The sequence below is a fragment of the Amblyomma americanum genome, chromosome 2 (genome assembly GCF_052857255.1).
Source record: "Amblyomma americanum isolate KBUSLIRL-KWMA chromosome 2, ASM5285725v1, whole genome shotgun sequence".
Lineage (NCBI taxonomy): Eukaryota > Metazoa > Arthropoda > Arachnida > Ixodida > Ixodidae > Amblyomma > Amblyomma americanum.
In genome coordinates this window covers 29,965,720-29,978,245 of record NC_135498.1, presented here as the reverse complement: position 1 = coordinate 29,978,245, position 12,526 = coordinate 29,965,720, and the positions used below count along the sequence as shown (strand labels likewise).

Sequence of the window (12,526 nt, the reverse complement as noted above, 5' to 3'; positions counted from 1 at the left end):
GCTCTTGAAACCCATTCACTGAGTGCCTTAATTTTCCATGAATCCCCTGTAGTGTAGGTGTGAATAATTTGACGTAAAATTTGCCACGGTGCCTCGTCGTCTTCTCCCGGTGCTGGTGAAGCACGTGCGGCGGCGCGCACGTGCACGTGCGGCACGTTTCTCGACCCCAGGGCAGCAGGGCGCCGCCGCAGGAGGAGCTCCTCTTCCGGGCCCGCCTCCGAGCCGCGCCGCTCCCCTACCCTTCCTCAAGACGTCGGTCGTCGGTGAGTGGACCGCTATTCCTCTCGAAGCCGCTTCACGCTGTCGACTCTCGTGGTCGGCATCGGCCGCCAGTGGTCTCTGAGGCAGTGCCTAGCTGCCGCTCTAACGTACCACCACCGCAACCGCGGCCCCGATGGGTCGTCCATCCCTAGCGTCCCACCAGCTGAAATCGATGTTCGCAAGGAACGCTTACGTTACCGAAGAGAAACATACGCCTCGGTTTCCGGAAGCGTGCAACAAATGTTCGTTGTCTTTCCTGCCTTGTAGCATATGCCGTTAAAGCCTTTACTCGCGAATGGCGTGGCCCTCAAGTTGCGCAGTCTCTGCACGTTGAGAAATCGCGGTCACAAGAGATTGGGACAGGAATAATTTTGTTGAAGAAAGGGAAGGCCGCCTTATCTAAATTTAGGGACGAAATGTGCCTGTGCGAAAACCCTGCGGTACAGGTAGTGGTACAGAAAGAGGCTATACCTTCTCTCGCTCATTTTACTAAACGCCCTCTGCAATCTACTTCGTTTTGTGCGAAGCGCCATATGCGATATAAGTTTTAACAAGGCTGCACGCCGCTCAAGCAGCTCATGGCGATTGCCGCGGTTCGCGCAATCATTTCCTGAAGACAACACATGGCGAAGGTTATTTGCCGCGTCATTTAACCGCTGCGTAGCATACTTTAGGACTGAACTGTGATGTAAACTCAACAATTTATTCACGCACACCCATTCTACTCAGAATGCAGTGAAACAATCCTCTCCTCCTTAGAAGAAAAATAACTAAACCGAAACCGCACCTTTCGAGAACGCATCGTTGGTTTTATAATCACATCCCTTGTCTATGCTTCTGTACGCCCCACCCCTCAGTGTTGTGCTCTTGAATAAAAGCCACAGCACAAGCCCGTAAAGTCTTTGCTTGAGCCTCACTCACGGAAGCGAGCTCGTTCGTGGTCATCACCAGCACCTCTTTTGAGTGAGGCGTCTCTTGCTCGCCGCAACGGATTGAACTGAAAATCAAATGCATTCCATGCAGCTACCTTTCGTCACAGGCTTGGTCTACTTCCAAAAATTATTCAGTTGTATGTGCCATGTTTCTGAACAGCGTTACAGTATGCTATGCTACATACAAATCCTAGCCTCATTCCCTCGCACTTCCTGTCCATTCAACAGAGAACTTAACCTAATAGCGTCTGTATAAGAAAGCTCCGGCAATCATATTTTTTGCGCTTGCGATTCACCGTGCCCAGGATTAAGTGCAACACTGTCTTGTTGAGCCACTCTGCTCCACTGCTGCGTTACTGTGCGCCATCCTCTGTATGCACACAGATTTTACGTCCCTATAATGTTGTCAGCATGTGGTGCATATGCTTGGCCATCTATATAGGCGTACCTCTGTAGTTATTGCCGTATAATGTCGCCGAAATAAGCGGACAAATTCGTGCCTCGACTATCGCGCATAGTGTCATACAGCGCCTCTGGCGAATGTCGCAAAAATGTGCAGCACGGGTCTTATAAGGTGGATTTGGAAATGGAACCGCATCAAATGCAGCTTTAAGTATTGCATTCACACGAGGCAGGCAATATAGGAACCCACGTAGTAGCTGGGAATACTAGTTTGTCTACTGCGAGATAAGAGGTCAATGGAAGAGGAGCAGAACGTCATAAATTCAAAAACTTGCCGTCTATGTGCAGCAGTTGGTTCCATATACACTTCACATAACCCTTTACTTTGTAACACGAACCGGTTGCATTGGCGTCATAGTGGCCGCCATGTTGGAGACAAGAACCACGGCGATAGGCTGCGTTTTTGTCTAATCCTCTTATCAAAACCTGGTCGAGCACCTCCTCTATTATCAATGCCTGTCAGTTGGCCGAAAATGGCGAATCACGCCCTTTCCTGTTCCTTTCTCCAGCTTTTCATCGCCCGCTAGCTTTTCTCCTTATGAAGGGTGAAGCGGATCCACCACACTGCGCCGCGTCCCAGAAGGTCTAGCAGCTGCAGTGCAGCGCCGCAGTTTATTCGAATGAAGCCTGTTGATTGGCTGACTACTGGAGTGACGCAACGCGGGGCTCCCACCGGAGCGCGCCAGAGCGCGTCGCATAGCGGATGACCGGCGTACGAGGCATCCGCACTGCTTCCATTGTAAAGATGACCTGACAGGCACTGGTAGTAAAGGAGGCGTTACCTGGTCCGACTTGCATTATGCAAGATTACAGCAAGCAGTATGCAAGATTACCATTACAGCGTTACCCGTGACGTCTCGCGTAATGCTTCTTTAGCCGAACGTTAGAAGGCAAAAGACTGTAATTCGTTAATAAGTGTTTGTGCTGGGTTCAGGCCTGATTGCACAGGTGCAAGCAATATGAAAGGATTAACACAATTCAGCGTGTCTGACTAGTACAAATTCCAGAGTCGTGCCCCTTTGCAAGCGCCTTGAGGAGGGCATTAAATTTATACAGAACCGCAACTTTCGGCGATATTCTATTCAGTGACCGTACTTAGATATAAAAATGCATGTTTCGGTCCCGTTTTTCATGCAGCAGTTAGGAAAAGTCCTACGTTTAGCCCTGCGTTATATCACAGTACTTTTTCATGAATCCTTGCTGTTCTTCGGGATTAGCAGAGACCAGAGTGCATGGATTCGAAAAGTACTAGTGTGTGCGCGTTCTAGGGTTTTCTTTCCGAGCGCCACCTAACTCGGTGTGACTCGTGAGGAAAGTTGACCATCATAACCAAGGCTAAATGGCAGGAAAGGAAACAAGGACGCAAACGACTATAGCAAGAACCCTTACCTCTTACAACACAGGCTAAGGTGTTCACTACTCTATTTGCAGCCAGCTTGGCCGGTCTGTTGTACAGGTCGACGCCCTAACTTCGGGAACTAGAAAGGAGTAAATTTGAGGTTTTTGATTGTCGTTTATGTCTCCAAACGAAATCTATGGGTCAAAAATTGTGATTAAGGAGACCGCCAGCAATGCGTATCGCATATTTCTGATGCAATGACGCCTCGAGAACGCACCACTGCAGATAGCGCTGTTTCAACGCCCAGTGCAAAGACGAGTGCAAAGACGTAATATATAGGGGAAATAGAGAAACCACTGATTAGCATCCTCCCAAGCGCAATATACGGCTGACCCGCCGCGGTGGCTCAGTAGTTACGGCGCTCGGCTGCTGACCCGAAAGACGCGGGTTCGATCCCGGCCGCAGCGGCGGAATTTCTATGAAGGCGAAATTCTAGAGGCCCGTGTACTGTGCGATGTCAGTGCACGTTAAAGAACCCCAGGTGGTTGAAATTTCCGAAGCCCTTCACTACGGCGTCCCTCATACCCTGAGTCGCTTTGGGATGTTAAACCCCCATAAAGCAATATACGGCTGCACAAGAAAGCTATATAGGATTCACAGGAACATCAACGTTGAAGGAAAATTCACCCTGGACCGGCGACTGAACACGGAGCCTAGTACCCAGAATAAGGCAGGGCAAGGTCGAATTGATCAACAGCTCCAAGTGGGCATGGTGTTAGTCCAGTGAGGTTTGAAGAATCGCCCAAGATGGGCTAGATCTGAAATAAAGGAATTATTCAGCCCTGGTTAGCTTAGCTCGTAGAGCGATTTCTCCAGAGAGGCGGTGGTCCCAGGTTTAATTTTCCTAAACATGTGAGCCCTCAGCGATGTCGCACATTTACGGCAGTATAATTTATCAAACAGCGAAGCAACGGTAGTAGGAACATTGCTATCAATGAGATGACGTCATGGTGGAGCTCACTGCTGATCGCCGCATCGATCTTGTGTCGGAATTTTACTAGTAGCTTTCCTTTTAAAAGAGAGAGAGAGAAGGCACGTGAAACCCTTGTGCAGCAGCAGTGGTATAACAGCTGTCCTATATTGAGTTGGCTCGCAAGCGGCCGTAAGGTAAGGCTTTCCGCATTGGCATCAATTGTTTCGTTCTGTTTTCTGCGTTTGTAGCTGTGTTTGCGCCTTGCCCTGACAGTGATCTTTATGTTTAGCCAAAATTTTCTTTAGCTGCGAGAATTCTTCTGTTTCCGGGTTAATTCTTAGAGAACTAAAACTTCGCTAAGATTCCATTCTCTCCTTAGGCCCTCTCATAGCCTAAGTCTCTCATAGCCTCTCATAAGTATCTCATAGCCTAAGTCGCTCCGGGACGTTAAACCCTCATAAACCTTCAACCATCTCCTTAGACCCTAATTCTGGCACCAAAAATTGAAAAAAAAAATTCTCCGAACGTAACACCCCTGACAATTTGGCGATATGCGCCGAACGAACAGTCCGGCCTGTACTCTTGTCTTACTCTCTGAACAAACTGGATACAAGCACGATGGGGTGTTCCTTACAATTTTATAATAGCCTCAGCAGCTCAAGCTCCCCTTCATTGCACACGCTTGCGTGTTACCTTTCATATTTCTTGCAACTGTACGTAAGCGCTGGACGAAAGTCTCGCATGGATCCTCTTCGCAATCGGACGTTTTCGCCAGGTAAGTTTGGAGGATCTCTAGAAACCGGGATTGTAGGTTCTCGCATTCGGGGACATGCAAAAGAGCACTCTAGGCTTCTCAACTGCACACGTCCCACTTAACGCTAATCTCCGCTTCACAAATGCATGGAATTATCTGTAAAGGTACGACAAGGGAAGCGCTCTTGCAGCATTACTAGCAGCTGCACGCAGTTTCTCCTCGTCCCGCCTTTGGGCCATCGAGATGCGAATACCCTAGCGAAGAGCAGTGGGGATGGCATCACTGACAAGCTTCAAACACCGGCCATTTTGGCATGCAGTAGCGTTCGCCTGTCAATCAAATCTATCTCGTTTGCTGGGGACCAACAATAACGACTCGTCAGTTCTGCTCGTGTCACCATTTCGCGTAATGCAGCATGACAGGTTACCGCATGTCACAAGCGTAACGATATTAAAAGCAGCTTTTCGTTTAGAAAGTGCCCCTTTTCCCGATTTCTGGACTTGACTGCCACGTGCCTTCACGAGACCGCTGGATTATTCCACTCAACAGAACAGAGTAGAAAGCAGTGCAGGAATAAGATTAGGGGACATATCAGAGGCCTTCGCCATGTTAACCGCCAGGAACGGCCGACAATACTGGGCCCGTATCCGCACTTTCGATCGCCTAGCTGATCCTATAACAAACCTTTCGGCCAGTCAGACGTCACCGAAAGGGACGTAAGTTGGTATACGTGCCCTGGTCTGACTGGGTCCCGTATTTGCAACCATATTTTTCTTCCATGTTTTCCTTCAAGACCGCGCCGGCACTATTCTTTCCTTTGCCCGCAAACCTTTGTGCTCATATATTGCTTTTGACAAACGTTTTAAATCTCTCGCCCCATTAACAACGGGATGAAGAAAAACGCTAGATGGATACCTCAGGTCCTGTGTATGTAGTGAGCCGTTCTAGATTAAACTCGCATTTCAGATTGACACAAGCTTCGCCGCCACCAATGCCAGCAAACTATCAAACCGCAGTTGTCTGTTATCCTTGCCAGCTAACCAAAGACCGTTTCTGAGCTTGAAATTCTAATGTAGAGAGCACAATTAGTGTGGCGTCCCGTAATGCTCTATACACACCGGTCCCACGGTCCACCTGATGTCACTGCGCACCTCGGCGTGGCGGCGGTGGGCACCGTGGCTTCGTTTGGCGGGCGCTAACCGTATACCGGCCGCTGTGTCCCCGCCTTCCCTCTCCCAGGTGAGAAGCAAACATGACCGAGGAGAGCGCTGAGGAAGAGGAGGAGGAGGAGGACGATGCCAAGAAGAAGAAAAAGAAGAAAAAGAAGTCCAAGAAAAAGAAGAAGAGTAAATCTAAGAAGAAGAGCAAATCCAAGAAAAAGAAGAGCAAGTCCAAGAAAAAGAAAAGTAGCAAGTCCAAGAAGAAGAAAGGCAGCAAAAGCAAGAAGAAAAAAGGCAGCAAGTCCAAGAAGAAGAAAGGCAGCAAGTCCAAGAAGAAAGGCGGCAAGTCCAAGAAGGGCAGCAAGTCGAAGAAAGGTGGCAAGGGCAAGAAAGGCGGCAAGTCCAAGAAGAAAGGCAAGAAAGGAAAGGGGGGCACCACCGATGACACAGGCGGAGAGACAAAGACAGACGCACGCACCGCCGCCAGCCCGGCGCCAAGTGGCGCTGCAGCCACCGGAGCGGCGACAGCCGCTGGGGCCGCCGCAGGCGCTGGAGCGAGAACCGCGGCCGGCGCTGCCGGTGCCGCTGGAGTTGCTGGAGTCGCCACAGGTTCCGCTGCTCGCGGTGCGTACGGAGCCTATGGAACGCAATATGGTGGTGCACCTGGCGCCTATCCTGGCAGCGCACCTGGCGCCTTTCCCGGCAGCGCACCCGGAGCGTACCCTGGCACGTACCCTGGCGGCGCGGCCGGACCGTACGGCGCGCCCCGGATGCAGATCAGTGACCTCAGCGTCGAGTCGTATGGCGGACGCTCCCCGGCCTTTCGCCAGAGGTACCGCTTGCGACCCGGCGCCTCTACCATCTCGATACCGTCCGAAGGAGGAGGCGGCGTCGTCGTGGGCGTCAAGTACCGGAGGAAACGGCGGCCGTACGGCTCCTATCCGACGGGCAGTGACTCGTACTCTTCGTCCCAGCTGGCCCTGGCACCTGATTCTGTCTTCTACGATGACATGCGCTACATGCCGGGAGCCATGTTCTACGGCGACTCGACTGATAGCTTCACGGACGAACTGTCCAGCCGCTCTTTCGACGATAGCTATTTCGCCGACGGCTACTCGAGCTACCCGCCTGACATGTTTTATTCCCAGGGCGAAGGCGTCATGGGCGGCTTCACGTTTCCGCAGCAGATGCACATGCAGGCTCCGTGCGAAGTCCCCGGATTTCCGACGGTGCCACCTACCATACAAGTGCACATGCAGCCACCGGCGGAGCCGATATCTGTGCAGATAACAACGTCCAAAGAACGTCTGCGCAGTCCAGGGCTGCAACAACTATCTCAACCCGCTAACATTCAGCAGATGCATCTATCGACACCACAGCAGTACTTAGATCTGCAGAGCAAACCTCAAGACTTCTCCAAGCCAGCTTTTCAGCAGATAGTACACCAAACAGGGGCGTCTCCCACAGACGTAACTCGTATCGACGTGCAAAATCTGGGGGCTCCGGTTACAATCCATCCTCAAGTACCTATAGAGCAAATGATTCAGATACAACAACCACCGTCGTATTTACTGCAACCTGAATCGCAGTCATCTGCTCAACTTCAGTCGTCCGTCCTTCTGGAGCAACAACTAGCGCAGTCGCAGTCTCAGTTGCTGCTGCAGCAGCAACTGCAACAGATGGACGCCCAAAGATCTGCACAGCTGCAGCAACTCCAACAAGCTCAGCAGCTACAACTTCAAGCTCAGCAGCTTCAGAGCCAGCAGTACCCGCAAATGCACATGCAGCAGTACCCTCTTTCGCCGATGCACAGCAGCCCCGTGATGTCCCCTCAGCAGCTGCCACCGGGTGCGTCACGCATGCAAGTGTCAGTATCTAACAGCGGGTCAGGCTCTGCGGACTCTGGAGGCATCGGAATAGTGCACGGCAGAATTAGAAGGCTACGAAGGGGTGGTCAGGCGAGTCCGCCAAGAGTTACCATGGCAGGGTACGGGACTCCACCACCGCCACCTAGAAGTTACAGTAGTCCTTCACCACGACCTCCAATGGCTGGGTACGGAACTCCCCCTCCGAGGCGACCGATCTTACGCCGCAGGGTGCCCCCACCACAGCAATACCAGCAGCAGTACCCGCAGCATTCCCCACAGCAGTACCCACAGCAATACCAGCAGCAATACCCGCAGCAGTACCCACAGCAGTCCGCGCAGCCGTACCAGCAGCAGTACCAGCCGCAGTCCCCGCAGCAGTACTCGCCGCAGTCCTCGCAGCAGTACTTACAGCAATACTCTCAGCAATCGCCACAGCAGTACTCGCAGCAATACTCTCAGCAGTTCTCGCAGCAATACCCGCAACAACATTCATCTCCGATGGCCTCACCATCACCTTCGTTTTCGACCCCATCGTCGCCCGCTCCTCAGCACTACCACCCGATCCACAGGTCGCCATCCGATCCATACGAATCGTACCTGCCACCGATGATGCGTCGACAGAGATCCCCGCCACCCGCTCCTCCCGTGACCCCAGCCTGCGGCAACGGCGTGCAGCCGACTATTTCAGTACACTCTGTCCGTCGCCGTTTCCGACCACGCCGGGCTCATTCCATGCCGTCACAACCGATGATGTCCCCAAGCGGCTCCATGATGGGATCGCCTAGCGTGTGTGTGATGCCCCCCGTCTCGCATATGTCTTCGCCCATGTCATCGCCCATGCACTCTCCAGTAGTGTCTCCGTCGCCGTCCATGATGTTTCCGCCTATGATTCCTCCCATGCCATCACCTTCCATGATGCCTACCATGCAAGCGTCGTCCCCTTCACCATCCGTGGTCATGATGCAGGCCCCTGCGCCACCATCGCCATCCCCTTCTATCATTCCGTACCCAATACCTAACCAAGTGATGCCATCCCCATCTCCTTCGATTATTATAAACAGCATGGCACCTCCGCCCATGCCGTCGCCTCCTGTCGTCGTAATGCACACTGTCATGCCATCGCCCAGCGCACAGTCGCCGCCGATGGCGCCATACCCAATGCCACCGCAACCACCAATGCAGCCGCCCATGATGCCTCCCATGATGCCGCCTCCAATGATGCCACCTCCCATGATGTCTCCTCCCATGATGTCGCCTAACATGATGATGGGGCCCATGATGGGCCAGCAAATGATGGGGCCGTCAATGATGGGACCGATGATGGGACCACAGATGATGGGGCCGCAGATGATGGGGCCCATGATGGGAGCCGAGATGGGCCCTATGATGCCCTACGGACGGCCCTCCATGTCCAACTCGGAGAAGGTATTCTGCAAGATCGAGCGCTACGGCGACTCGCGATCCGACAGCGACGATGACGACCGCGGTGACGGCTACCGCCGCAGAGGCCGTGGACGTAGCCGGAGTCGGCGCAGGCGCGGGCGGCGCAGCTCGTATTCGCATAGCGATTCAAGCGCACCACACAACGCGTCGCTTTACAGTGTGCCCTCTGCCCCGGCCATCTTGGGACTCCACGGGCCCTTGCAGCCACAGCAGCAGCAGGTCTACCAGATGCAGCAACAGCCGGGGGGGATGCCGCAGCGCGCGGCTCCAACCGCGGGCCTAGCGGCTCCTCCGCAACCGCCCTACATCACCGACATCTCCAACGACCACCGGGATCTGGACGCCATTGAAAAGGCCATGAAGAAGATGTACATAGAGCGGTACCCGAGGTAAGAGGACATAGCGAGAGTGTTGTGTGAAGCATGGGCACTAGCCAACATGAACGCACTTGTCGCACACGTAGGGGTCTGAATGAAGCATGACACTGCAATGCCCGGGCTTCTGTGCAACCCATTCACATGCTAGCAAGGTAAATGTTTAGCGCTAGTGAAGAATCATAAGTAATAGTCAGTAGGTAATGGAAACATAACTTAAATCATTTGGGAAGTTGGTGCATATAACGTCATAGTATTGGGAACGGCGTCCTAAGAACAAACAGCATGCAGCTTTATATGCGGCGCAGCATGATTCTATGCCTGATTTATTATGACATGCATTGCCCTTTCTTGAGAATGTGGTACAGAAATATATACTGCTTTGTGATCAGATATAAAAGGAGTGATTGCACACTTACTTACTGATTCACTGTAACCGTAGCCTCGAGTTCAGTAAGTCTTGAGTTCCTGTTGCCGAGGGCGAATTCGAGATGCTCAGAACAGATTATTCGAATTTGATTTTGTGCTTGAAAAGCACCAGGCAGGGGCATGCTCCAGGAAAAGGAACTGTACAAGCCTAGACTGCAGCGCGAGCTCAAAGGCACGCGTTCAGCTCTAAAACATTCATCAAGCCTGAAGATGAATGCGAGTTAACGTATATGTACAGGTTTCTGTTTGCCTCAAAATGAAAACCCTGCCTTTACGCCTGCAGTGAGAACGAGAGGCAGTCTCTGTTCCCGGAGCGTTCTCTCATTATAATCCTGGCTCTCATCTTCATCTTCGTCATCGTGGTCGTCGTGATAGCCGTCATGGGTTCCTCACGCCCTGGTGAGTTTTGCACTCAGGATGTACTCTGGTCTTTGAGGCAGAGTACTGTCACCTTCGGTGTGGAGATCGAAGCCATTACAACTTTTCCGCGGGAAGAGGTGGAAGGGGATTCTGCGTTAGTACATAACTTCCCTGTGCTAGCAAAGCGACGGTTCGCCCAGTCTGCCTTTTTCGCGCTCGTTGCATGCATCGCAGCTTCGCATACACTGCCTGTCATGCCGTTTGTCAAAACTTCCAGGCAATACGCGACCAACAAGTACTGGCAAAATTTAGTACAACTTGGTTCAAAGAGAAACTGCCACAGTAGCGCCTCTCTAAATGGATGATATTCGAATCCCTGCAGTTTATGAGCCCGTTTTCATGAAATGTACCGCGCATGAACAAGCAAGTTAAACCAGATTGACCGTTATAAACACATCAGGTATTTTGGCCCAGATTTCTTGTGTAAACTGTCGAAAATCACGAAATTTCAGGTTTTGTGAATTGCATTTGAGAAATAAATAGCTCAGTAAACTACGATACTCGGAAAGTACGCGAAATCGTCGCTTTGAAGTGGATTTCTATGTTATATATTTACTACTTCAACAAAACTTGTGTAAAGCATTACGATGTCGACTTCCGCCTACGAAAACTAATTTGCCTACTTTGTCCGCTTCAAACGCTGTAACAGGTGCAGTTTGCAGAATTCTCGTTTTTGAGGCAAGCCGAGGAAGTCTCAGACATGTTTGGCTCCTTTTGTGCTGACATGGGGGCTTAAACAAACAATTGCTTCAGTGGTCAGTACGTTGCATTTTCTTTAAAAGAAACACCGCTTGTTCATAGCGATTCACTTCGTGCCTCTCGGGCTCACCGCGTATTCGTTTGGCGAAAGAGGAGCAGAATTCGAACTAATGCTCCCTCTTCGGCTATGGAAGTGACTGACCGCGCGAGCCAATATAAAGTTGCAGGGAGCACGACAAAAATGTTTACAGGAAAAAATTCTCTCTTCGGCTCTCCGCGGGGCGAAGGAAGCGTAATTTTTATCAGGCATCATTTGATCACGCGACCTCGTAGTAGTGACGTCATTCACTATTTACGGATGTATTAAAACCCGCCGTCCTGACTCAAACCTTTCAGGTTAGCTGACTGTCGTGATGCCTGTCAGCAGAAGAAAAAAACTGTGTGCATGTTTACGAACGACGAGATGGTGGATAACCGTGCAACAAAATCAAAGGAATAGATTCAGTAACAAAAATATGCAAAAACAGCAGTTAGCCGGGTAAATTAAAAGTTAAGAAAAGCAATACATTTAAGCACTGGATTTAATGTGTACGAACGGCGACAGTTTTAATGCGAAAGCATTGGAAGCCTCACCGAGACAAAAGTCGAATATAAAATTCGCTGATTGGCTGTACAAAAGTGACGTCACCACACCTGATAATTCCCACGGAGTGGAGGGAAGTGACGTCCCCCGTTATGTAATTAGGTGTCCCTGTGTTTTAATAACAATAATAATAATTAGTTTTGGGGGAAGGAAATGGCGCAGTATGTCTCATATATCGTTGGACACCTGAGCCGCGCTGTAAGGGAAGGGATAAAGGAGGGAGTGAAAGAAGAAAGGAAGAAAGCGGTGCCGTAGAGAAGGTTAGGTTGGATTAGGTTGGGTTGGGTAGGGTTAGGTTAGGTTGGGTAAGGTTAGGTTAGATTAGGTTGGGTTAGGTTGGGTTAGGTTAGGTTAGATTAGGTTAGGTTAGGTTAGGTTAGGTTCGGTTGGGTTAGGTTAGATTAGGTTAGGTTCGGTTTGGTTAGGTTAGGTTGGGTTAGGTTAGGCGTGTTTTTATTTTCCGTTCCTAGCTGCCGCCTCCCTATATGCAAGCTGCGTCAAGCACAGCCTCGTCATTCACTCACGGAGAGAACGTTTCGTTGCCCGCAGGGTTCCTTCACCCTGCAACGCAGCCTCTTCCGACGGTGAAGACGGCAACCTCGCCAACCACTACTGCGGCTTCGTCGGCCACTACGGCGGCCAAGACGACGGTGAAGTCGTTGTTGCTTGCGCGGTACTAACTGGCTGCACCACCTGCAAGCTAGTCGAGCTTGATGGCCAGTGTCCTTTGCGTCCCAAGGATTGCATTAAAGTGAATCACTGCCACGGG

At 51.2% G+C, this 12,526-nt stretch overlaps 1 protein-coding gene across 1 annotated transcript; it reads left to right on the top strand.

Annotated features, from left to right (window-relative positions):
• The first annotated feature begins 141 nt into the window (after positions 1-141).
• Positions 142-12,526, top strand: LOC144120906 (uncharacterized). Its single transcript, XM_077653699.1, has 4 exons — positions 142-263; positions 5,961-9,581; positions 10,279-10,394; positions 12,307-12,526. The coding sequence occupies exons 2-4, from the start codon at positions 5,974-5,976 to the stop codon at positions 12,435-12,437; spliced, it is 3,855 nt and encodes a 1,284-aa protein (XP_077509825.1). The 5' UTR covers positions 142-263; positions 5,961-5,973; the 3' UTR covers positions 12,438-12,526.